The sequence below is a fragment of the Cebidichthys violaceus genome, unplaced genomic scaffold (assembly GCF_023349555.1).
Source record: "Cebidichthys violaceus isolate CVI_PGR_0920_01 unplaced genomic scaffold, fCebVio1.0.p SCAF_14, whole genome shotgun sequence".
Classification (NCBI taxonomy): Eukaryota; Metazoa; Chordata; class Actinopteri; order Perciformes; family Stichaeidae; genus Cebidichthys; species Cebidichthys violaceus.
Genome location: NW_027176307.1, coordinates 198264 through 223608, shown reverse-complemented (window position 1 = coordinate 223608; position 25345 = coordinate 198264). Strand labels below are relative to the sequence as shown.

Here is a 25345-nt window from a genome sequence, read left to right as displayed (position 1 = left end):
TAATTACAACACATTTTGGCAGCTGTGATTCTTGACCTTGTTGCACTTCAGTAAGGGGACATTGTAACCGTCGATTGGTTAATATTATTACATTTAAACATGACTACTTCAACCTCGGACCAGTTTTACAAACATCAGTAAACGCCTTATAGCATTAAAAAAAACAGGCCTCAGAGAGTGCAGATCCTGTAAGCAGAACAAAAATGGTGGCTGGTTTTCATGACAAATTTGAGGCATTATGGTGACCGCTGAAGAGAATTCCTTCTGGAGAACGTAACACTGCTAAACATGATCGGGCCGACTCTTCAGTTAAGGTCCTGTCTCGTTTTCGGACCAACGAGCCGAGTGTCTGATCTCCCACAGGCAGACGTTCTGGAAAATGTTCGTTCGACAGATTTATACATTTAGACATTATTTAAAAAAAAAAAAAAAAAAAAGAAGAAAGATTGTTCAATAAAATACTTCTGACCATCAGTGCTTCTATCACGTCCATGTACAAGAAGTACAGTTTGTAACTGTTAAATGGAGAGGAAAAAAAAGAAAACGCAGTGGCGACCGGGTGCTGCTGCCACTTTTGCTCTACTTACTGAAACTGTCAACAAGCTGCTGGGCCGAAACGCAGCCCGACATCAGTCTGTCAGTGACTCGGTAACCGACAGCTCCAGTCAGGTGGAGTTTATCGCGGGAGAGTTTCTGTACACTGCGTACAACCGTCCTCTTTCCTCAGCAGGCCGGTGAGAGGTGCGAATGACATCTGTAGTGGTTGATGATCGAGCGTGATTGAAGAACGTGAAAACGGAGGAGGGACATCCACTGGAAAGGCTTATTTTGTTGGCAGTGGTTCCTTTCAGCTTCCACTCCTCAAATTGTGTCGAGTTGTGGATTAGACTACCAAGCCAACAGCTTTTAAGGTTAACTTGTCCCCCCCCCCCCCTCCCCCCCTTTCCTTCTGCCCGTTTATCCAGCAGTCCATCCATCCTCATGACTGCTCGCAGTGGGAGCTGCTGGTCTTATAAATGCTTCCAGTCCTTCGGTCCTCTCTGCTTTTTTTTTTTTTTTTTTGTCTCTTTGCTGGGCCACTCAGCCCGCTGCTAGATGAACTTGAAGCACTTGGTCTTGTCGTGGGGCAAACGAGTCTTAAACAGCACAGAGTCCACGCGAAACTGCGTGTACAGCAGTGGCATGTAGCCGTACACCTTGACGAAGAAGTTGATGCACTTGTGGCGTTCGTGGAAATGGGAGTCGTCGTGCGACAGGGCCTGAGGACAGCCGGGACAGCGGAACGTCCAGCGAGACGTTACCTAACACGGACAGAGAGAGAGAGACGGTCAGTCGGGTTGTCATCTGTGTTGTTATTGGTAGTATTAGTAACCTTTGCCAAACTTGTTATCAGAGATCGCGTTATGGTTGCCAAACACGTCATCTTTTTTTTTTTTTGCGATGTTAAAAGTGAGAACATACTGTGAAAAATTCGACCAAATATGTAAGCTTGTGAGCAAAATGGGGTCATTAAGTCATTAAAGGGTAAGTTCGGTTTTATTTCAACCTGGACCCAATGTTCAAAAAGGTTTTTTTTTTTTTTGCCATAATGTTGTTAGACAATAATTCACTTTTAGAGAACGTACATTGAGGGTAAGGAATAACTCCGAGTGATTAAACTGCAGCGTCATCCCTCAATGCTGGACCAATTTCCAAAATTGGGGATTATAGGGTCCAGGTTGGAAAGTACTGAAGTTACTGTTTAAAACTACGTAAATGTTGAAGAAAAAAGACAAATATCCCTAAAAGCAGAATTTGATTGTTGTGAATTCATCACCAGTGACGCATGAAATCAATCGATTTGCCGTTTTATTTGGGCTAAAAAGAGAAATACAGTCCGTCTCCATTTAGGCCTCCACATTCAAACTTGCCCCAAATTCATTATTCACAAGGCTTATTCCTAACAGCGAATTGCTGTCATGCAACACACTCCATCAAAGCAGTCCTTAATTCCCCTCTGAAACACCCCTGAATATTAACGCGCCACTAAATCAAAAAGAACTTAAACTGAGGGCTGCAATAACATTTTTTTTGCTCCAACAGCTTCCACGGCTGGATTGCTATAATTATTTGTCTAGCCAATACGCTCAGCTGAACAAATGTCCTTCCGATAAAAATCCAGTGGACAAATCAGGCATAAAGCACCGATTCGATCTTGTGTTTTGGATTTATCATTTGTGTGGAATATTGGATACGTCAGTTTGAGTAATGGCGAGGCTAAGTGGGCAAAAACATAAACACACAGGGCCCTGAGGGGGGGGGGACACACAAAGTTTGCGGGTGCTGAGCTGAGCACAGCATGTGCTCCGTCACTGACCTTGATGGGTGGTTTGCGGGTGATGTGAGAGACCAGGAAGTTCATGGCGATGTCCTCGCAGTTTATGTAGTCGTCCACCATGTCCCTGATGGCTTGGGGCATCACGTAGGAGTACAGGTAGGCGTAGTACTGCAAAAAAAAAAATACAAGACGAGTGAATGAGACGGCCATAAAGATCGATTCAGGTGAATGCTGTATGTCTTTTGGTTTTTTGTTTTTGGAGTGGTGAGGAGTATAAGATCTGACCTTATGAAAGAAAGCAGCTCCTGTCAGGACCATGGAGAGCTCACAGGAGTAGTTGGAGTTGTACAGCCAGGACTGGTGGTTCACGTCCCATGCGTGGTACCTCCCGGGGAAACCAACGATGCGATCTCTGGCCTCACGCCACACTCTGCGACACACCGCAGAACACAAAGTCAGCAGAATTCCTCCTTTCAAAAATCGAGTAATCAAGACGTGAGCGGGCAGAATGAATCAGTGTTTGTCCCTTTGTTTCTTTAATGGTCATTAGTTTGGTTTCCATGTGTCTGTCTGTTCACATCCATCTGTCTAAACTTGTAATCTACTGTATACAAGCAATGTGACAACTATTTGCCTCTTGGGAGCAATTAAGTAACCACTGTGTTGTCTTCTACTAGTAGATTTAAAACCAAATTGTCCCCCTCGGCTCATATTTACACATAATGGAGCCCAGTAACTGCAGGAATGTTTCAGTTAATTAGATTAGATACTTGGGAGTTTCTTCTGCAGACACAGACGACGCAAGAAATTTCAAAAAGCAGTCCAACGTCTCAAATGCGAGAGTCAGCTGCTGCGTAATGCTTCCTCTTTGGGGCGAGAGTGGAGGCGAGGAAACATTCCTGGGTAATTCTGGGAGAGTTTGAGATAATTCATGTCAAATGGAACCCCCCCCCCCCCCCCCCCCCCAACACCCACCCACCCACCCACCCACCCACCCACCCACCCACACACACACACACACACACACACACACACACACACACACACACACACACACACACACACACACCTTGCCTGCCTGGACAAGCTGTTACAGCACCAAGTTGTAGACGAGTCTGGGAGAGGCTCAACATGCTCTTTTAATTGGTCTGAACATGGCCTTCACATTCAGCTTATCTAGCTACAGTATAAGCAAATTAATCATGACTACGAGGAAACACGGTTCCCTTTTATTAAGTGGTTGGTTCGGTTTCTCAAATTTTCTCTATAGGGTGTTTCTCTTGAATATACGAGTCCCTCGGGCCGCGTGCATTCGGTCACCATCACTGACCTGAACCCGAACATGATCTCATCGTGGCGGAGATGAGCGTCGTCGTCAATCGACAGGATGGCCTCGGTCTCCACGGCGTCCCAGGGGAGGAAGCGGTTGTTGAGGCTGTTCTTTTCTGTGCGGACAACCTGCGGGCGCAGAAGACAACGGCGTTTCTGTCACACATTTTTTAGAAACGTAAAGTGTAGTCGAGTAACAGAGCTCTACTTTTAAAATTGTTCGTGACTGCATATGACTCGTGATTAAACTGCAGTAAGACTCATCTCAGCGCAGAGGTATTCCATACATGAGGTCGTCCTATAATCTAGGTTTACATGTGCCCTACAGAAGCAGTAAATATGCTGTACAAGCTCAGTGCCAGGTAACACCAAAGACTCGCCACGGAATCTATTTCTTCAGCTCCTCTTTCACAGCGCACCACATGTCCCCGTCACAAACTAATGGTGTGAATATGAACCACATGAATATTTTATTTTTCAGAGCTTAATTCAAAAAAAAAAAAAAAAAAAGCACAAATTGTATTATTCATGGATGTCAGACTCCTGCGCGTCTTTTTAGTGAAGCTGCTGGTAATTGGTGTGGACTCCTGCAGAGTTTCAAAGAGGCGCCGATCCAAACAGCTCAACGTGATGTACTTCAGCTTACTTTTTCTTTTCTTTTTTTTCGCACTTCAGAGAGACAGGATGTGACAGAGATGTATCCCTTGTAAAAGAAACCAACACCATTTAGATGAATGTGTGTACATTTGTTGAACTCTTTCTGGAGGAGCACTCACCACAATCGGCAGGCCGATGTCTGGCCACAGCAGGTCGTCCGACGGAGGCTTGGGTGAGTTCCACACCACCACTACCTTGTTGAGGTACGGCAGGCCGTTCAGTCTCTCCAGAGAGTTCATCAGCACCTCCTCCCTCTCATACGTCAGCATCACCACGGTGAATTGTTCTCGGGGCACATTTCCTCCCAGAGCTGCCTGAAACTCCTTCCCCGAGCCTCCCGTACCTCCACCGATGGGCCTAAAACCAGTACCTGAGCCGAGGAATTTGGCTTCGGAGGGCAGCACGGGGTCCAGAGGAGTGTGAGGGAACAGGTGGAATGGCCCCGGGGCCCGGTTCCACGTTCTATAAGTCTCTGCCGCCGTGTACGTGAAGTTGCGGAGGAAGCGTGGAGAGGCGTAGGGGGGCTCCGTCTCGACAGGACCCAAATCCAGATCCCCATTGTCGGCCAGGTTGGCGTCGGTTCCTGCCATCTTCCCTGCTTTGTGGGGGATCTCGTGGGCGGGCTCTTCTTTGATGGGCGCAGCAGGAACCTGGATGCCGGTTCGGATGCTGGCCAGGAGGGTGTTAAGAACATTCTCCGTGGTGGAGAAGTAGGTCTCCCACAGAAAGCGGCCCTGACGCCTCATCGCCAACATGTCGTTGTCTGATAGGCTGCGGAGCAGGAAGTGGAGCTCTGTGACGCGAGGCTTGGGGACTATAATGGCTGCTTCACTCCAGCGGATAAACTGGTGATATGGTAGTCTGGAGTGGTCCCCCAGCACGACTGGAATGGTCCCTACCTCGAGGGCCTCGAAGAGCCTCATCCCGCAGCCCGCTGAGGCCACCAGCTGTCCGTCCCCTGGAGCAATAACCAAGCCAAAAGTGGAAGCCTTGAGGACCTCCAGCCTGTCCTCCCTCTCTCCACAAAGAGCCCACTCGGTCGGCAAACTCGGCTGTGGGTTCTTGCAGGTGAACTCTACCAGCACCTGATCCAGGTGGCTGTCCTGCACCGCCTTTAAGGTGCCGATGATGCGATCGTCGTAGTCGGCCGGTGGGTCTCCTTCCATTTCCTCCTCGAAAGACTGAGGCGGCGCCTCCTGTAAGCTGCTCCTCAGTGACTCCACCCTCTCCCCCTGGAAGGTGAAGAGGTACTTCCTCTTTACGGGAACTTGAGGGGGCACTTCCAAAAAATTTGGCTCCGAGAGGGCGTGAACCAGTGGGGAGACGACCAAGTCAAAGCCCTCGCGGTACTGCTGCTCCAGGAAGGTGGACTGAGCGACCGCCGCCCGGCCTGTGCTCACATTATACAGGAAGTTCTGTGTCATGGACTTTCTAGAGAAATGCACCAGTACATGATTGTGTCCATCGGACCTCCAGTGAGGGAGAGCTTTAAGCTGCTTCTCCAGCTCTGAAGGTGACGGCGGCGGGGAGGAGGACTCCTGCAGCTCTCCTACCAGCACCAAATACAGACAAGCAATGCTGGGGTTATCGGTTACATAAATGTTGCTCTTGACCGATGCTGCAAACGCCTGCTTCACCAGCGGGTCGAGATAATCCGCCCATGGATAGGAGCCCGTGTCGTAGACGTACACGGGAAACCCAGAAGTAAGAGGGCAGCGCGCATAGTCGAAGCAGGAGCGCAGGCGGCAGGAGCGGGCCGACTTGGGCGGCGGCAGTCCCGGGTCCTCCTTGTCTGGCAGCAGCCTGACCGGTAGTGATAACTTGGGCTGGTTCTGGGCCATCAGTTCTTTATAGGAATGCTCCGTCTGGCTGATGACGTTCTTCAGCTGCAGCAGATCCTGCTTGGCGCTGTCGATGCTCCGCTTGCAGGCCTCGATGCGCAGGTTGAGTCGGGCGATCTCCCCGTTGAGCTCCTGCCTCTTGGCCTCCAGCTGCAGCAGCTCCTCGCTGACGGACTCGCGAATCCGGCACAAGTCCTGCACGTGTTTCGCCTCGCACAGTTCGCCGCCGGGCCGCGGCCCGAAGATGCGCTTGTCGGGGCCCCCGGCTTCGTCGATGGTCGTGAGGTAGTAGTGGGCGATGAGCGGGAAGAAAACCAGGATGAAGAAGAGCATGAAACTCAGCCAGGTGAGACGCACGCGCCGCAGGACCCACGGCTGGCCGCCGGCACCCCCCCCACCGCCGTTACGCTGCATGGTTGACTCTCTCAGTCTGCTCCTCGCCCAGCCAAGGAACCGTTGCAATGGGGATCAGCAGCAGCCATGATACGACCTTGTCAGCAAGGTAGTGGGATGGATACTAAATCATCAAAGCTGGGCTGTGGCTCCGTCCTTGCGTGAAAGTCATCTGAGGCTGTTTACCTCCCGTTAAGAGTCCTGTGGGTATTGGCTAGAGGTTCAGCCTCACCTGTATTCTAAAATGTACTCTGATGCGTTACTGCCCACACAAACCAATGCCATTTCTGGTTCCAATTCTTCCAAATCTATGTCAGAAAACAGTCCCGCGTCTCGAGAGGGGTTCCCCTCGATGGTTGATGAAGGGAGGGCATGGCTGCTCACAGCGCAGTGAGTGAGCCGGTTGGGACAGTTGCTTCTACTTGGGTTGTGCTCATTTTTCTGGCCCCCTTGTCAGGAATCCCTCTGGAGATGGGGCTTCAAAAATCTAGGAAACCTAGGAGAGAAAAACAGAAAGGAAACCCAATTAGTGACAATGATTAAATCATTATCTGTATATCAAAAGGGACTAATTAACTATGAGAATGAATGAGCTGGATTTAACAGGTGGAACCCACAAAGCAGTCTTATTTATTTATTCTGAAATGCGACACGGCTCTAAGGTGAGGTCCACAGAAACATTTATTTATAGTCAGGCCTTCCACAGTCCGCCACCGTACACGTTTCTTTGTAAAACAAGCTCTGCAGCTCCTCCACTGCATTATGTGCACGGTTGCTTAGTCTAGGAGAAATCCTCAGTGTGCTGCAGGATACCAGAGGGTGTATCTTTTTTTTTCCCCTTTCAATTTCTTGTCTTTCCAAGTCATAGAGAAAGAGAACAAAAACAGGGGAGAGCCTTCACTAGTGAGCTACACACACACACAGCAGGCGAGCCAACACCACCATCACCTCCAGTAAATCTCATTAAAAAGGCCTCTTCTGCACGCCGACCTCATCACTGACTCAAATTACTGCGCATCCCTGATAACGGTCCAGAGAGTGATGTGGATGTGGCTCAGAAGAGTAAAAGGCTCAGACTACTTTACTCTTGCCAGCTTCCTCACAAAGTTTTCAAGATGCTCCAAAAAGGCCAACGGAGGTGAGCTTTCAGGATATAAAGGGCTCGAGTCCCCTTAAACAGGCGTGAACGTCACCTAAAGAGTCTTACATCGGGAGCGTAATTAAACAAAAAAATAAATCGGCTCAGATCGCTTCTTTGCAGGGAAGCCTGCATTCTGAGCTCCACAGCTTTATCAGACCCGCAGCACAAGCCTGGAGGATGTTCGACAGGCCAAGTGCCAAACAACCCTTATCAAACACAAGCGCTCGCCCCACAATGCCGAGCGTGAGCCTCGATACAGCAGCGCCGCTCAGTGACGCGGTCGCGGAGGCGAAAAAAAAAGGAACGCAGGTGGTGTTTATCTTTTTTTTTTTTGCCGACATAACAGCTCCTCTTGATAAGGATTTTATTCCCACGACTGGTGCATTCAAACCCTCTACGGCTGTAACGTTTTCATTACTGCCAGGTTGGATCAAAACGTAGACAGATGCCATCTTTAAAACAAACATAGAGGGGAAAAAAAAGAAAGAAGCCATCTCTCATTCTGTCTCAGTCAAGTAATCATTTCTCCACGCCGCCTCCAGGGGACGGGCACTTCTGATGTTTAGAGATTACTCCCCCCCGACTCCTGAAAAACAGCATCTTGCAACACAGCTGGCATGTGTGTGTGAGTGTGAGTGTGAGTGTGAGTGTGAGTGTGTGTGTGTGTGTGTGTGTGTGTGTGTGTGTGTGCGTACGCCTGTCAAGCAGAGGAATGTAGAAAGGTACTGTCCAATCACATGGCAGCCACGTGATTTCCTCTTGCCTAAAATGACCGCCATCCTGCTGCTACTTGCCTCCTTGTAGCTGCACGTCTGAATGCACCTTAAACCTTCCATACTATCAGGCTACATGATGTTAAACCTGAAACACGGCTTTCTGCTGGCAAACACAGCGCAATGTCAAAACACACCTCTGCCTACATATTTTCTTTTTCGCAGTAGGATTGAAACAATTATTTTCATCATCCACCTCATCGATTAATAATGAAAACTATAATTCACCAGACCCCCAAGGTCTTCACCTTCATTATTTTGTTCAAATAATAACACAAAACCCAAAGATATTTCATTTACAATGATATATAAAGTAGCAAAGCTTCAGATTTGAGAAGCTGAGATCCGATGATGTTCTGCTTGACAAATATGACAGAAACGAATAGTCGAATATCAAAACAGCTGGATGTGAATCCTTCAGTCTTAAAAATATGAAAAATGCTCATCGCTGTTTCCAAGAGCTTAAAGTGCCGTCTTCAAATGTCCAAAACCCAAAAGATATTCAAGGATGGAAAAAAGAAAAAGCAGCAAATCCTCACATATGAGAGGCTTTCTCCTGTGATGAATGACTTTAACGATGAATCTATTATTGTTGATGATTGATTTCCTCGCTATCGACTAATCATTTCAGCCCTGGTGTATAAGCTTGATTTAAAGGTTGCAGATTCAGCGCCGCACTAAAATACCTTCGAGAATAACTGAAACGTATTGCCTTCTGAATCTGCAATTATCGCAAAGTTGCGTTTCCAGCAGCACTAAGCATGAATACTTCTGGATTAATCTGCATTTAAAAACACCACCACACCCTGACCAAGCTACTGACCAGAGGCCGGCTTTGCCAGAACCGGAGCATCCCGGGTTACCATTAGATAAGATGCTCTGGTCCTGAACAGAACCTACAGGCCAGAGGTTTTTTTAGTGACGTTAGACAGGAACATGTACAGTCAAAGCTCTCCCAGGACACGCGACCCTCCGAACGCTGACCCTCGTCCTGCTGCTTCGTGATGCGCCCGAGGTGCAGAGTGACCCGAGTGGCGGCTATCGCAACAGTCTGATTAATTGCTGCATGACTGCCAGTGTCACAGGAGTAATGGCAGACAGATGTTGGCAAACGCTGTTGCTGGGCCTAATCTGGAGCCAACAACACACGCTGGTTTAGAAAGTTCCGCCCGTGGCTGCTTCTGGGAAACGGAGCAACACACACACACACACACACACACACACACACACACACACACACACACACACACAAGGATAGAAACTAAATCTCAATCTCTTCGGTTGTAGCTTTCTAATCTGCAGAATGTCTCCTCTCCGCTGCGGCCGGCTTAATCTGACTGCTGTTTGCATGGAAAACACACAGGAAAGCATCGATCGCTCCGGATTTACTTCGTGAGGGATCAATGATAATGCCGCCATTACCTACCGCCGAGCTGCGAGGCACTTTGGTGTTAAGCACCTACAGGGCTGCCGTTGGAGCCATTTTCACTTGAAGGCTTTGGGCACAAGTGCAAAAAAGAGAGAGAGAGAGAGAGAGAGAGAGAGAGAGAGAGAGAGAGAGAGAGAGAGAGAGAGAGAGAGAGAGAGAGAGAGAGAGAGCGAGAGAGAGAGAGAATATATCTGAACTCAAAGAGAGATACTGATATGTCCTTGCCGTCACCTTTCACAACACAGTCTGCATTGACAATATTAAATGAAGCCACGGGGGAAAAAACAGATGTTCCAATGCCAATTTTTTTTCAGTTCGGATACCAGAGAATCAAAAACAAACAAAAGCATATCAAGAATATACGGTTGCTGGTGTTGAAATTGGCGACACTAGGTTCTCCCCTCAAAACCAAACCCTTGCATTCTTACATGTAGCCGTATTTACTGCTATCGGAGGCATTTCTGATACTGGCATCATAAATGAAGGACAACCAGCGCTTCACCCGGCTTCATCTTAAATAAAAAGGTGCTGGAAGAATCAAAAAGCTCAGACTGGTACCATAACAACTCTACTGTATGGCTGCAGGGAACAATTAACACAGATTATATTATTCTCGGCAAATATTCTGCCCCACTGAATTACATCCTTACATATGATGACTAATCTGTTTATCATAGTGTAAATACTCCAGTACTCATACTGAAAAATGAATGCAGATATGATGTAGGACCCATCCCCCCTTTTCAGAAGGCTAAAATCCTGCAACACGTTCAAATCAAGCGATCCGTGGTCTTTTCAGGAGAAGCTAAAAAGCACAGCCGCACCACTGATGACCCAGATAAAAAAAAAAAGCCTTTTGCTCGACCATGGTGAGCAGCACTGAGCAAGCAATGACTTAGTCAGCAAATTACCGGCGAGGCCTATGAATAACGCAGACTGTATTAGTCTAGCAGCCTGTTAATTTGATTTAGGAGGTATGGAAACTGACGAGTTGCATTTAACGCAGGTTTGAGTGTCAATAAAGATCAAGTTCTTCAGTCAGAGAGCGTGAGAGAATGTTGGGGTGTGCAGGCACTCAGAGATGCATCGTGTTGGGATTAACACCAAGAAGATTTGGGCAGAATATCTTCATCCGAAGTCAAAAAAGAACGAGGAGCTCAGAGCCCGAATGAAGCAGCGAGACGCTACTTTCCAGTTCCCAGACATTTGAGGGCAAGCGCTTGTATAAATGTTTGAACAGTCTCTCTGCACACTGGCTTTTCTGAGGCGGTCCTGAAATTCCTCTCTGAAGGAACGAGAAGAACAGAAATGACATCCGACTATAAACGGGCTTTTACTTTACGACAATCAGCGCAATTCCGGGGGTCGCATCTCGTGTGGGGAAGGCGGGGAAAGGCGGCAGCAGCAGCAGCTTGTGAGTATTGAAGTTTCTGTCTGAGTGATGGTGGTTTTTTTCACGTGTCTGTGAAGCATCTCACTGAGCTTTTGACAGATCGTAAGACGAAGTGAGGGATTTTAAAAGGCTGACAGGAAGATCACACAGCTTGTATTTTTAATAAGGCCCCGGCTAGCTGGGCTCAAAGACGGAAGGTACCGCGAGGGATGAAATATTAAGAAGATGGATCTTTGAATTTCCTTTTAGAAATATCTTCTTCTAATGATAAGACGGACTTCAAGAGTGATTTTCCACACCGAATGCTCTCCTCCACGGCTTAATCAATCAGAAAAATGAATAATAAACAAAGACAAACTGTCATAAAGCAATCTGTAATTTATCAGTCAGCCTCCTTCGTAATCAATTAGTCTGGTTGGGCGTCCTAAGTGGAAACACTGAATCTTTTTCTGATATATATATATATATATATACTTTTTTTTTTAATGGTAAAATGACAGAATCTAAAGCTTTTAGCTGAATGCTCACATCCTCATGCTAACTGGCTCACAGTGACAATGCTAACATCTTATTTATGTTCATCTAATATTTGCTAATTAATACCACAAACTGCAGCTGAGGCTAATGGAAATGACGACACTTTTGCAGGTATTTTGTCATAAATCAAAGTACTGAACAAACTGATATTTTTGACCTAATGATGGTGTACTTCGTAAAGACTCACAACACTGAAGAAGGCTAGTTTTAAATATCTGTTTTTACTCTTCGAGATTCATCTTGAGCCCAAATTGGCTCTTGATCGAGTCTTTGGGAAGCAACAACAGGACAAGAAAGATTTGTGTGTTTGTTGCACAATGACTGTCGGGATATTTCAATGAAAAACAAAAGACTTGAACCTTTGTGATGCCACTGGAGCTGAGCAGGACTCATCCTCTGGGGACCAAGAATGTATGAACAATATATTATGGCAATTTACTGAATAAATTGTTGTTGAGATATTTGACAGTGACTTCCAACTTTCTCTCATTTCAGTCATGGATCTGAGACACAACATAGCTGAGCCCACATGTGCCACGAGTCACAGTACATCCAAACCACATGGTCCAAAAGAACGCCGCCAAAGACGAAAGGTCTCTCTCTTGTTGTTACAATGCAATAAGTCAGCCACTCATCACTTCCACAGCCGCTGCAGGAAGGTTAAATATACTGTAGGGACCACTTATCGTAAATGCAGAGAAATCAATAAGAAAAATAACTTAGTGTTCTTTCTTTCTCTATAAATAAATGTTCCGCACATATATTATATTACAATAGGTGTTTGAGGGCAGCGAGTGTTCCTCACTTGTTATTTTTTAACCTTTTCTAATGGATTTTTTCTTAGCTGGTCAGGGTTGTGAATCAGCAGTCACAGTCATAAATTGTCTCACTAATGATTCCATTCTGTCACCAATGATCAAGCTGTACTAGAGCTGTCGATTGATTGGTGTGATTGCAGCCTGTGCTGTAAAATAGATTGTTATATGTTTCTAGCAAAAATGCCAAACCAGTCCTTATTCTAGCTTCTCTGATGTGTAGATTTGCTGCTTTGCTCTGTTTGTTTGTTTTTTTAAATCTATTTTAAATCGAATAACTTTGGGTCTTCAACTGTTTGGACAAAACAAGAAATTGGACGTTTTCACCTTGGGCTTCAGGCCCAGACGTTTGCTTTTACATATTCATTAGTTGCAGCCCTAAGCTCTACTCTTAAGTAGAACAAAGACACCAGTAAAAGAAAAAAAAGCATGTGAATGTTTTAAATCCACAATACACACCACTGTAGCTGACTGCAGCAGCGAGCACACGGGGCTCTGGAGGTGATGCTGCTGCACTTCAGAAACTCATCATGGCTTCTGGGACTCCAGGTTATCCTGATGCATTTCTCCCCTTAAGGGGCTTCTGGCTCATCGCGCTTTGCAGACAACCCTTCAAATAATTAATTGTGATTTCATGGAGAGGATCGAGGTAGGGCACTCCCCATGGAGGTGAAGGGGTGGGGGGGGGGGGAAGCAGCTGCAGGGGAAAGCACAGTCATAGGGTTGTGTGAGGGGAGCAGCTGTTTCAGCCACGGATCACAGCTTATCTGCAGACGGCTGACTGAGCCATCTCAAGGACTTTTTATTTTTTTTACTAGTAACAGAAGTGCCTGTAGGGCTGTGGAGTCGTTCTCAAAGAGTTAATGTAAAGTCAGAAAATGTGAGTCTTATTTTAGATCTAAGAATCTAAGAGAGAAAAAAAAAAAACGATGTGATAGTTGGTGCTGAAACAATTAGTTGGTTCACAAAATGCAAATAAATCGACAGTTATGATGATTCACTTATTTATTTCTTCTATCGCTTATATTGAGAACAGGTGAAGAGAGGGATCCAGATGTTTACAGAGATTGGGAATTGCCATTTTTAACAATTCCCTTGCATTTTAGAGTTTATAGGGTCCGCATGGCAAATCCTAGAGAAGGTGTTGAACATGATGTTTGATACTCGGATTGAAACACCAGGTTTATGATCGATGTCTGCAATGTTAACCCCATTATGACCTTTTCTTCGACGAAAAGCACGGTTGTATTTATGAACATTAACTACACCTGCACTCCACCAGGAGGAGGCCCTGGTTTGTGCATGCCGGCTCACTGAATAGCTTGTTGGGACACTTAATGGAACTGAGCCATCGTTAATATTACCAGTTTCACCTGTGCTTTTTAAAACCAGGGTAGTGTGCATGCTTCTTTTTCTTCTTTTTATTACATTTTTAGACCTGGCCTTATGTGCTTTCTCGAGAACTAAACACTTTGCCATACAGGCCAAATTAAAGCGATTTAGTTCATTACAGTTTAAATAACGGCATTAAACTTTAACCTGTATCAGCACTGAACACTTCCCAGAGATGCTGGTGGGTGCTGCTTCCTGCTGCTCCTCTAACGATCCAATAATGCTGAAGAGAGGACAGCGAGGTCGTTACGATCACCGGGAGTGTTTGGTACGGTGATGACCCGGCGCGCGAGCAATTAAGGTCGCCCTCTGCGTTGACCACTTCCTGCTCAGTGCAAAAGATACGAGTGTGTTCACCTTTATCTCTCAGAGAAGACAAAGACACACGGAGGCAGACAGGAAACGCACCCTTCACTGGAAACAAACATCACACGACGCGTCCGTGTATTTATAACTTTTATGAATACCATTTTGCAGGGCAGAGACAAAGAGAGGTAGCCAGATAAAGAGAGAGAGAGAGAGAGAGAGAGAGAGAGAGAGAGAGAGAGAGAGAGAGAGAGAGAAGGAATGAGTTCATAATGACAGATGGGCCTGGGTGCCTCCCAACCTCCAAAGCTCCTGCAATATGACAAAGATTACACAGGAGAGCAATTCAACTAAGAAAAAAAAGGTGCCCATGTCCTTGCGGGGGGGACATGTTCGACTTTTAAAAGACAATCCAAGGTAAAACATATAGAAAAACATGTACCCGGATAATTCTCCTGGCAACGTTATCACAACTGTCGACCAACCTGTCAGCACCTTCAGAGACGAGGCTCTGTGTTGAGCTGGGAGAGTGAAAACAAACTAAATGTATCGCACTGGCTTTGCAGCGAGTGCTAATCTGTCACTGAAGCCTCTGCTGTGGAACAAGCTGGAGGCTTCATCCTCCCCCCCCCCCCCCCCCCCACCACACACACAGGGGTGAGGAGAGAGAGGAGAGACTGTTGGTGAAAAACTGAGAGTGTGACGGCCAATTAGAGTCAGAGCAGACGTACAGACACACAGGACTCCCTCGTTTTTCAGCACACAACAGCTCACACTTTGCTAATGAGCTCCAACTGCAGAAAAAAAAAAAAAAAAAAAAAGGGATAAATTTTTAATTCTTGCTTGCTTTGTCCTTTGCCAGAAATTCACACAGTAGGCAAAAAATGTAATTGTGTGTCCTTTGGTTTCCCAAAACTGGTTCATTAGCATCGTTACTTTGCTCCTCCCTGTAAACAAAGGACAGGGTGAGCTTGAAGCTGGTTTGCTCCCTTTCATTTAATTACGGCTTTACTTCTGTTTTTAAAGTCAAATAAAATTGAAATTGGACTGAATCTATTTTAACCAAAGTGCACTAAAACAATTTGTCTATTTTAATGTTTTGTTTTTTTTTAAAAAGAGAGAAATACAGAGAGGTGAATGTGTTGAAGTTACAGAGTGAAGCTGCAGATGTAGGTGAGTTCAGTGAGCAGACTCTAGTAGGCAAGATTCACGACGGATTCTTCCTAACGCGGTGTGAAAGGCAGCGTTTGACGAGCATTTCTTGGCTTCTCCAATCCCTGCACAGTCTGGTGATACATTTATCTTTTGAAATTGTATTTACATATGAGCTGGAGTGCTAATGAGGTCATTTAATGGAACTATGAGCTCACATTGAGCATGCCTTACGAGTCAAATGTCTTTTTAAAGTGTCTCTGTTGAGGGTATTTCCTACAAGTTCTAGAATGTCGTCTACATCTGTAAAGGGAACCGCAGTGGCACTAAGGCTTAGACTGACTGAGGAGGATTACTTTGGACTATTTGATATTGATTTTTGACGGAGCCTCTCCCAGCTGCTAACAGACTAGCTAACGGGCTAGCTAGCGAGCTGTACCCAGCATGCCGTTCGGCGGTGTAATTTTATAAATGTACAATTATTAGTGTTACAAATTGTTTATGTGTCACAAACTGTTGTGTGTCGTGGTGTTGCCCTGTTAAAGAGAGTTAGTTGTGGGTTATTAATTGTTGTGTTATAAAGTTATAACTATAATTTAGGAGTCCCTCTCAATACACAACTAGCGTTAGCTCCGACCGTAGCGCTGCTCGCGCGAACATTATATTTAGCTGCCTATTGAAGAGTTACAGCAGTTGTTTCGGCTATGCACCGGTATGACGGTGTACGAAAAATGTATATCATACGGGAAATTTAAACCGGTATACTGGCCAGCACTACCTCCTATCAACATGTAATTTTCAGTAGGGACGGGGATGAATGATATTTTGGGACATGAAAATGTTCCAGCACCATTTCAAGGACACATCGTGTAAGTTCAAATGTTTCAGTTGGTTCCCCAAAAGGTATTAAAACTGTGCCCTGACTCAACTCACGGCTGCATAATTAACCTAAGATTAAATGCAATCATGATTTTTGGCTTCCCACAGTGAACATGACTGACTGTGATATTGCTGTTTAAACAGCGTGCTCCCGTCATAGAAGACTCAGCTGCATAGCAAATCAAGCGCTTCCTTATTATTAATTAATAATAGTCTTATTTTGACGCAAACATCTGTACAAGTAGCTCAACATCAAAGCGAAAGCGGTGCTCCGTTTATTTAAATCTGAAAGTGCAATAACGAAATATTGAATAATCATGATAAATAATAATGATCTCAAAAAAGATAAAAGATAATCTTGATTATCATTTTGGCCGTAATCATGGAGGCCTAACTAGAAACTGGTCTCGTTTCTCTGCAGAGTAGAAAAAGCTTTGTATTAACACTAAAATCTGCCAATATTTACTGAACAGCTTCAATATTCTCACATATTTGATGTTAGATGAACCAAAGTTCAAACAAGCTTCTCCTCCTTGTCCCGTTATAAGACATTTTACACAAGATATAAGACAGGGAATTTCTGTGCTCAAATGCCTGCAACTGGTATTTGACCCATTCATTACAAAAAATCTAATTACAGGCTGCCACATGGTACTCATTTAGCCATTCACGTCTCCATAATTACTTTAGGCTGAGATGAAAAGGGACATAAGGGTCTGAGACTACAAACAGGCCTGTGAAAGACTGGCAGAAACACATAAAGCGTCACGTAAAAACAGAAACTAAAGCCAGATTCAGGATGAACATGGCTGTGTTTATTATTATCATTATTATTATTGTTATTGTGTGGCTACTCTGTGGCTCAAGTAGAATGTTATTGCCTCAATACATTTTCATACTTGTACTGATCTCTTTACATCTATTGATGTTACTTTATCTCAAATAACATCTCAAACCAGAACTTAATCACATTGGACACACTGTAAAATATGGTTTTATTAGATTTTCTTCTTGGGTTGTAAGATTCAGGCGATGAAATCCAAATTTCCCTCATTGATCAATAGTCTTTTCCTACTTCGGCAGGATATGCAGTGTGGATTTCATGTTAGCATTTACTGCTTTATAATTATACTCTGATTTCAGCCAATATAAGACAGGTTGTCTGCGTTTTTCAAAGCAGGTCTATATAAAAGTGGTCATGCGACACAAATGCAGAGTTAAATTAAAGTAAATTCCTTTCACGAGACGCGATGTCACAACTTTGACGGTCAGGGTCAACCTTGATTAGTCGCCTGGGCTATAATCATGTTTAATCTGGAGCAAAGTGAATCCAGCAGGTCACAACCACAAGAACTTCGACGGCTCAAAGCTACAACAGTTTGTAGACAAGGAGCAGAATGAGGGCAGGAAGAAACAGGAAGAGTCCTTTTGTATTCAAGAGTGGAAGCTCATTGAAAACATCAAGTTCACTACAGAGGAGAGTCTGAGGAAACCGCTTTCTTTCTCTCGGTGAAGCAACATCCAAGGTAAATTCAAATAAAGGCACAATGTCCATCACATCCTGTCTTTCTATGTATAGGTAGGATACACAAACGGTTTAAAGGAGTACATGGAGGATGAGAAATCATAGACGCAACTGAACCTCCTCATCTCCATATTCTTTATTTCCTGAAGCCAACCCAATTTATTTATTTTGCAGGGACAATGCACACCAATCAACAGTGAAACTGTAAGTATTAGCTCTGTGGGAAAGATCTAGTACAAAACTGGCAAAATAGGAGATTTAGAGGAAAGCTTTATTGTCACTACTTCAATGCGTTTTATACACATTTGAATCATTTGAGAATCAGTTGATGGGTAAAACAACCAGTTCTGAATGTCTGAAAAGTCGAGGTGCGCCACAATGATGTGAAAATCTCATAGGAATCCAACACTGCCACAAAGCATTCCTGCCGTGGCCTAACAAGCAGAGACGTTGGTGTGTTGGCTACCACGGTATAAATGATGCGGCAAAGTCTCTCACTGGGGATGTCGTTGAACACCGAATCACTTAGCAGTTCATTTAACCGATTCAAAATATATTAACTGATAATGAAGACGAGGGACGTGAGGTGTAACTGTCAGAATATGATGTGTCGATTTGCTGTGGCATGCAGTTGCACCACGAGGTGGAGCTTCCTACTTTTTAATGAGATTGAGTGATTGGTTTGGTTTTGTGGCCCCTCCTCCGAAAAGGTTCACAAAGTGTAAATAAACGCACCTCCATGCCATCCGCAGAAGCAATACGTTGCAGCGCGCCTCGCCCTGCTCTCTGAGGCCCTCCTGTTGAGTGTAGCACACAGTTGAGAAAAAATTCCACGGAGTTGTTGTTTTGGTGGCTGTACAGTTTAAGCTATCTGAGGCTAACGCTAAACATGCATCTTGAACAGAAGCAGCTGCTCCTTTAACGCAGGCTGAGGGCTGAGTGTGAGGTAGCAGGACTCCACTATTACACACGCTTCCAACAACAACAACAACAACAACAACAAAAGTGATCAACCGTGTGAGCGACACGCCCCTGCTGAGTATGAATGCATTTTAGCCGTGGCAGTAAATGGACACATAAGGTGACATCATCGTTTGGGACATCTGTACAGCTGAGCAGCGGCTTCCAGCTGCTAGGCTAACGTTAGCTACAGTAAAACCAGTCAGACTGAAGGGGTTGGGGTAACCTGGTTTACATTTATTTGATAACATTACAGATATTTACTGTTGAAGGCTACAGCAATTGTGATTAAAAGTTAATTGTTAAATATGTCCAACACATCTGGTCTGATCTAATTCATATCCTCCAATGAAGCTTGAAGTTGCTGTTTGCTGAGTAACACTGAAGAACACAATTGTCATTATTTTGTGTTTTTTTAGTTTATCATTCAAGCAACTTTGTGTTTACTTAACCTGTTCTTATGACTCTTAATGTAACCTTCTCTGATTTTGTGTTGAACATCTGTCAACACGACAGTGATTAAACATGGAAAAACAGCCAAGTTATTTCAGAAATCATTAATGATTACCTGATTATTGATTGTTAAGGCGGCCGACTATCAGGGAGACAAATTTGCATCTCTAACTCTGACGGTTGACAATTTATAGCGTCTCACTTCCGTATCGTAACAGTGTCCAACCCCAGTCAATACGTGGATCATTAAAGGAGAACGCAGCAAAAAAAATAAAAATACTCCACAAATGTTAAAAGGAGAAAAGTTTGTAGCCTTTGCAATTCTGAATACTAAGTTTTGTTTAACTTTTCAACATATATTTTTACAGTTTTCAAGTCAATGATGTCATGTGTTGCTACACTGTGGAACAGATTATCTTATTGGATGGGGTGTGTAGAGGGAGAGAAATGTTTCATTACAACTTGACGGACACTTTAAAGAGGAACATACCAGTACCTTTACTGGTGTGATGTGACTGTGAGCACATTGGGAGACCGGGGACAAATAAAACAAACGTTATCCTCGGGATCACCGTGGCGAACAACTGTCTGCATACGAGAGAGAGCAACAGCTGTCTTCACCTGTTATCATCTCAACGTCTAGAATGTTCCACAGATAAAAGTCTGCCACACAAAACAAACATGCGACGGTCATATCAGGGCCCTGGCGTTGAGCGTTTACAGGTGAATGGAAGAGAGCCATCGTTAGTGTCATGACATACACCTGTGTTTGTCCTGCTATGATTAGTCTAAAAGTCTACTGTGAAAAAAAGCCGATTCGGAACAGAACCCCCCCGCCCCAGTATGTCCTCAAGTACACCTGCTGGTTTGCAGGCAGCGACACTTCCTCACTTATTTTCGTCAGTGTGGTATTACATCTAGAAATGTCAAAAAAAAAAATAAGTTATTGAGCCGTTCTCCTCCGTCTGCCCTCGAAAACTTGCGAGCAGCCGAGCGCTCTCAGCAGCCTGCAAATGGAAGTACGGCTCCAAATATTTGCCTCGACGACTGACTCCAATTCTGGAGGCCTCTGCCAATTCCCTCTCCCAGCATTAACAACCGCAGGGCTAGTTTGTAATCCACGATAATAGTCTGTGTCTGAGGAACACTCACAAGTAAGTTAAATCCATCGAGACCCGTCCTCATTCAATAATAAAGCCAATTTAAACATTTCACTTTGATGTCACTTGCATAAATATCTGGCAATTATTTTGTAGATATGGAACTGTTTTGAAAAGGATTGACTATGGATTTGAGTTAAAAAAAAGAAATGACACAGCTGACCCAAGACAACTGAATAACTTACAGTACATGGACATCATGAGCGAGGCATATGGAGAAGAACGTGCTCTAGTTATTTTCGGCATATTGCACTAAATAGTATAGTTTCTGCCGTTAATGGCTGCAACTAGAAGTTTATTTATTAACCAGTTTTTATTATCTTATTAATCTATTGATCGGTTTCACAATCATTCTAATATTTAGTCTATGAAATGTCAGAGAAGAAATGTCCATTAGAGGTGAAACGTCTTAAAAAGTGTTTGATTATTCGATATAATAACAGTATAACACAGGTGGAAGCTGCTAATCCTCCGTGTTTCCTTAACAGATGACAAAAAAACGATTAAAAAGCTCATCAACGATGTTTTTTTTATGTCCGCCGATACATTTTTTGGCTCCACTATCATACGTTTTATTGAAATATTGTGCTTATAAAACCCTTCCTCCTTCAACCCGGCTTCCCCCCTGCACACACACACTCTACAGAGAAAACAGCTAAATTAACACACAAACCCTGAAATCCTGCCCTCCTAACAAATAAATCCTCTTGTTATCTCCCCACAGCAGCGGCAGCGGCCTCGCTCGCCGTGTCCTTCTGGGAGCTCTTCCTCTCCCCCTCCTGTGCACGCTGGCGTCGACCGTAACAGATTGACTCAGCCCGACAACAGCTGCCAGAACCCCGCGAGCCTCGTCCTCCAGACACTGATGGATTGTGGGAGAGGAGCCAGGGTGATTAGCCCCCCCTGACACGAGAGAATTATTTGCAATGTACCACCCCAAAAGAGATCGCACCTGAGTGTCAGCGTAGGGCATTCGCACTACTTTCAGTCGTGTTGTTAGCGGCCAATCAGCCGTACAAAAACGCACTGGGCTTGAAATCAACGTGTCAACAAGTGGCAAGTGATTTTGTGTGTGTGTGTGTGTGTGTGTGTGTGTGTGTGTGTGTGTGTGTGTGTGTGTGTGTGTGTGTGTGTGTGTGTGTGTGTGTGTCACTAGTCAAACTCCTCTCTTGTTTAAGAGAAAGTATTGACAATCAAAATATCCACTTTCGCCCTGCAGCTAAGTTTATTTTTAACTGCTTCCTTCACATGAGGCACTTACCTTCAACTTGACAGTGACATGCACTGACTAAGGCCCGCTGGAGGGAGGCAAATGGTGCTTCTATTTGAGGAAATATATATCGCCGCTTGGAAAATGAATTAGCTGAGAAATCCTACCGCTCGACTAGCAGTCACGGCAGGCAGAGCTGCTGTTTGCTTACTGTGCCAAAAAAGTAAAACTAGTCCTGCCATCTCTCTTTTCCCAGCATTCGTCTGCTCCGACTGCCACATCTGTTCCAGTCAGTACTTTCATTCACGCCATCCGGTTCTCTCTTGCGTGTCGCAATAATAAAAAATACAAACAGAAAATCTTGCCGTCCTTCAATGAACGTACAGAGCGATCTGTCCTAGGTTAATGTAGCCGAACTGCTCCTGGCTCTTAAAGCAGATGTTCATTAGAGGAACACTCGGCTGTTCAAGTGGAGTTAAACCTCGGCGCTTTGTCAGACGAGAGCAGGACAATTTGACAGAATGCAAGTCGAGAGTCGGGCGGCTCGATTCGATGATTCATCCAGACCCTCGTTACAAGGACGTGGCAATTAACGGCCGAGCCTCAAAGTTCAACAGCACAGTGCAAATTATTCTCGCTCTGGACCGTGAAACTTTTAAAATCGGACTAAACCCACAAATCAGGGCTGCAATAAAGAAACATACTCCATCCCTGACACCTCTGCTTTTTCCTGCTATGACCATTCTAAATGTCTTCCATGTCTATTAGAGTAGAAGGATTCATTGATGAGTCTCAGGCCACGCCCACACCTTCTGTGGACCGTTATCAGATGATGCCTCACTGTCACACCAGACTAAGAACAGGTGTAACTGCTGACATTAATAATGGATGCACTTCATTTGCACCTGCACTAACTGACCTTTCTACATGTGGGCGGTGGGGAAGGTCCGCTGTTTGGTACAGCTACCTGCTGGGGAACGACCATAAGTGAGCTGTGACGGTGAATCAAAGCTGTCAAGTTCAGGCCGGAGAGCTAAACAATGATGTGAAATTTGTTTTAAAAAGGCCAAGAAAATGCCTTTCGAATTGCTATCTAGCAGCTCATGGGATTTCTTTGTTGTATTTCCAACTATTAACATCCTTCGCAAGACAAAATATTCTATTTTATTCATTATAACAGCACATATGTTGCCACTGGAATGGAATCTATATGAAAAATTCTGAAAATGAAAGCATCAGGCAGGCGTCCAATTATTAAATGAGGGCAGCACATCTACAAGCATCTTACCACATAATGAAACGCTGATTTTGCAATTATTCTTCATTGTGGCATTTGTTAAATACCGTGTGGCCACAAGTGAAAAAAAAAGAAACGCCCCTCTGAGAAAAAGATCAATATCCTCGTCCTCAATGGGACTCATAAAGTCATATTAATGCATGCTGTGGTCTAATCTAACCTAACCTAACAGGGGGCTTCTAATCACACATTTTTCTATATATATTAACAAAGTAATAACTATAAAAACCCATACGACCATCTTAGCTTTGGATAGATCTACATTAACCCCCCCCAAAAAAAGTCTTTTGCTTAGTTCACTGTATTACATGCTGCTGTTTATATCTCAGCACAGAACAGAATGCCTCCAACTACAAACACCCATCTGAAACCAAACCAACGCTAGCATCTGCTGCGATACGTTCACAAACTGTAGCACGGACTTTAACGACGAAAACTACAACCTACACCACTCTCTGGGGTAACACAGACACCGATCTAATAGTGCACCACAAATATAGCTGACAATATAACAGGAAAAAGAAAAGTTGAATCTTAGAACGGGAGTGAGGAAAGAAGATGCGATCCAGACAGTGATTAATCTGACTCGACATCTTTGACTGCCTCTATACCTCAGGTGAGTATTCTGTGTTTCACATAACCAGTTCCTTTCAATTGCTTCTTAGTTTTCTCTACATCATCAGATTCAGGACTCCACATATGTTCCTGCTCAGAGACTTTATTTTCCCCACCAAGTTTCAGGCTTTGAGATAATAAATAACAACAACAACAACAACAACAACAACAACATCTCGTACATTCAACTCATTATCCGTGATGCATTATGTGTTTTGACAAAAGCATCCCAGTAAAAAGAAAAGCACAAATCCTGCTCTGATGATGCACACAGCCACAAATACGCTGACCACACAGCTCTGGTATGGCCGCCGTTAAGTGATCAACTTTGGGCTCAGAAATCTTAGTGGAAACTGATTTACTGGTGACTGAAACGTGTCGTAAAAGAAAAGCCCCTGACAGGGAACCTCAGTGTTCCCACTAACATCCAAAGCATGAAGGCTTAATAGAGGCTACTGGAGGCTGGCTCACGTCACTCATCTCTTATTCTCTACCTTCAAGTAGGTTGTTATGGTCCAATCTTGGGTGTTTCTGATATTTAGTCAACTCTCATTTATACAGGGACAAAATAAAACTTCTCCTTTTTACATTTTAAACTATATTATATGGAATCAATACAGTATGAATGAGCAAAGTCAAAGAGAGCAGCGATACCTGATGATCTCCTCTATGAGTAGATCAAATACATTATTACAGTTATTGCTACCTTGCTCAAAGGCAAAGGCACAACGTGACTGACAGAGCAGAATGTCAAACGTGTTATCCACATTTTGAGAGACCCTAACCTTTGTCCGACCACAGCAAATAGATCATGCATTTCCAAATGCTTAGCTCAATAATGGAGTCGTCATTAATAATCAGTGTTCGTGTATTATTACCATGTGTCGCAGAAAACAATCGTCGGACTCAAGATGCTCGTTGTGGTTTTCATAATTTGTGCGCATTGTCATGCCAGTGTTTATGCTTGCCAATAATCAAGTCGACATTTAATTGTCCGTTTTTATGAATGGAGTTAGGCGTGACATTTTACTCATTATAAGAGAGCGGCACGTTATGGGGGTTGTGGGTTTGAAAATCCACATTAAAGAACATGTTGGGATTCCCGACATGTGTGGCAGCCACATACAGACTGCTCATAACGTCGGTCTGTGTCATGCAAGTGAACATCGCGGTAAAGCACCGACCACACCGGCTTTTGGTTGACGTGTGCCTCAGCCCGTGATCAAAGCAAAACAGACTCACGACTTGCAGCGGCTACGGAGAACGACACAACTGCACGAAAGTCTTGATAAAAACTATCAACCTTTTATATTCACACCTGTTAGAATATCCCGCATCTAAAACACAATGCGGACAGTGGATCCCACGACTACTGTGGTGGTTAAAGACCGGCGGGGGGTTGCAGGGGGAAAGACACAAGGGGCCATATGTCTCATCTGGCCAATTAGCTAGCCTGCTAGCCAGCACACGAACATAACAAAATGCATTTGCTCTCAACTACACTGGCAGACCAGCGTTAGCTTCGGTCGCTACTCACCCCAGCAGAAGAGTCGAGGACGTCCTAAAAAACGGAGTCACAGCCGCGTGGCACGTTTGTCAAACCGTTAAAAAAATCCTGCTGTGCTGAATTTGAACGACTACAGTCACCGGACAAGCCTGCGGTGTTGCTGCGTTTTTCAGTTCGCACCGCTCACAGCACCATTAAAAGCTGCATTGTTGGAGCGACGGCTGCACAAACAGTGCCGACAAGCGCGCCGCAAAGAATTGTGGG

At 44.6% G+C, this 25345-nt stretch overlaps 1 protein-coding gene across 1 annotated transcript; it reads right to left on the bottom strand.

Moving 5' to 3' along the window:
- Positions 1-411: 411 nt before the first annotated feature.
- extl3 (exostosin-like glycosyltransferase 3) lies at positions 412-25295 on the bottom strand. Its single transcript, XM_068708335.1, has 6 exons — positions 25112-25295; positions 4423-7033; positions 3648-3775; positions 2603-2747; positions 2357-2485; positions 412-1301 (listed from the first exon to the last, which is right to left on the bottom strand). Exons 2-6 carry the CDS (start codon positions 6556-6558, stop codon positions 1092-1094), a joined length of 2748 nt encoding a protein of 915 aa, XP_068564436.1. The 5' UTR covers positions 6559-7033; positions 25112-25295; the 3' UTR covers positions 412-1091.
- Between the last annotated feature and the right edge of the window lie 50 nt (positions 25296-25345).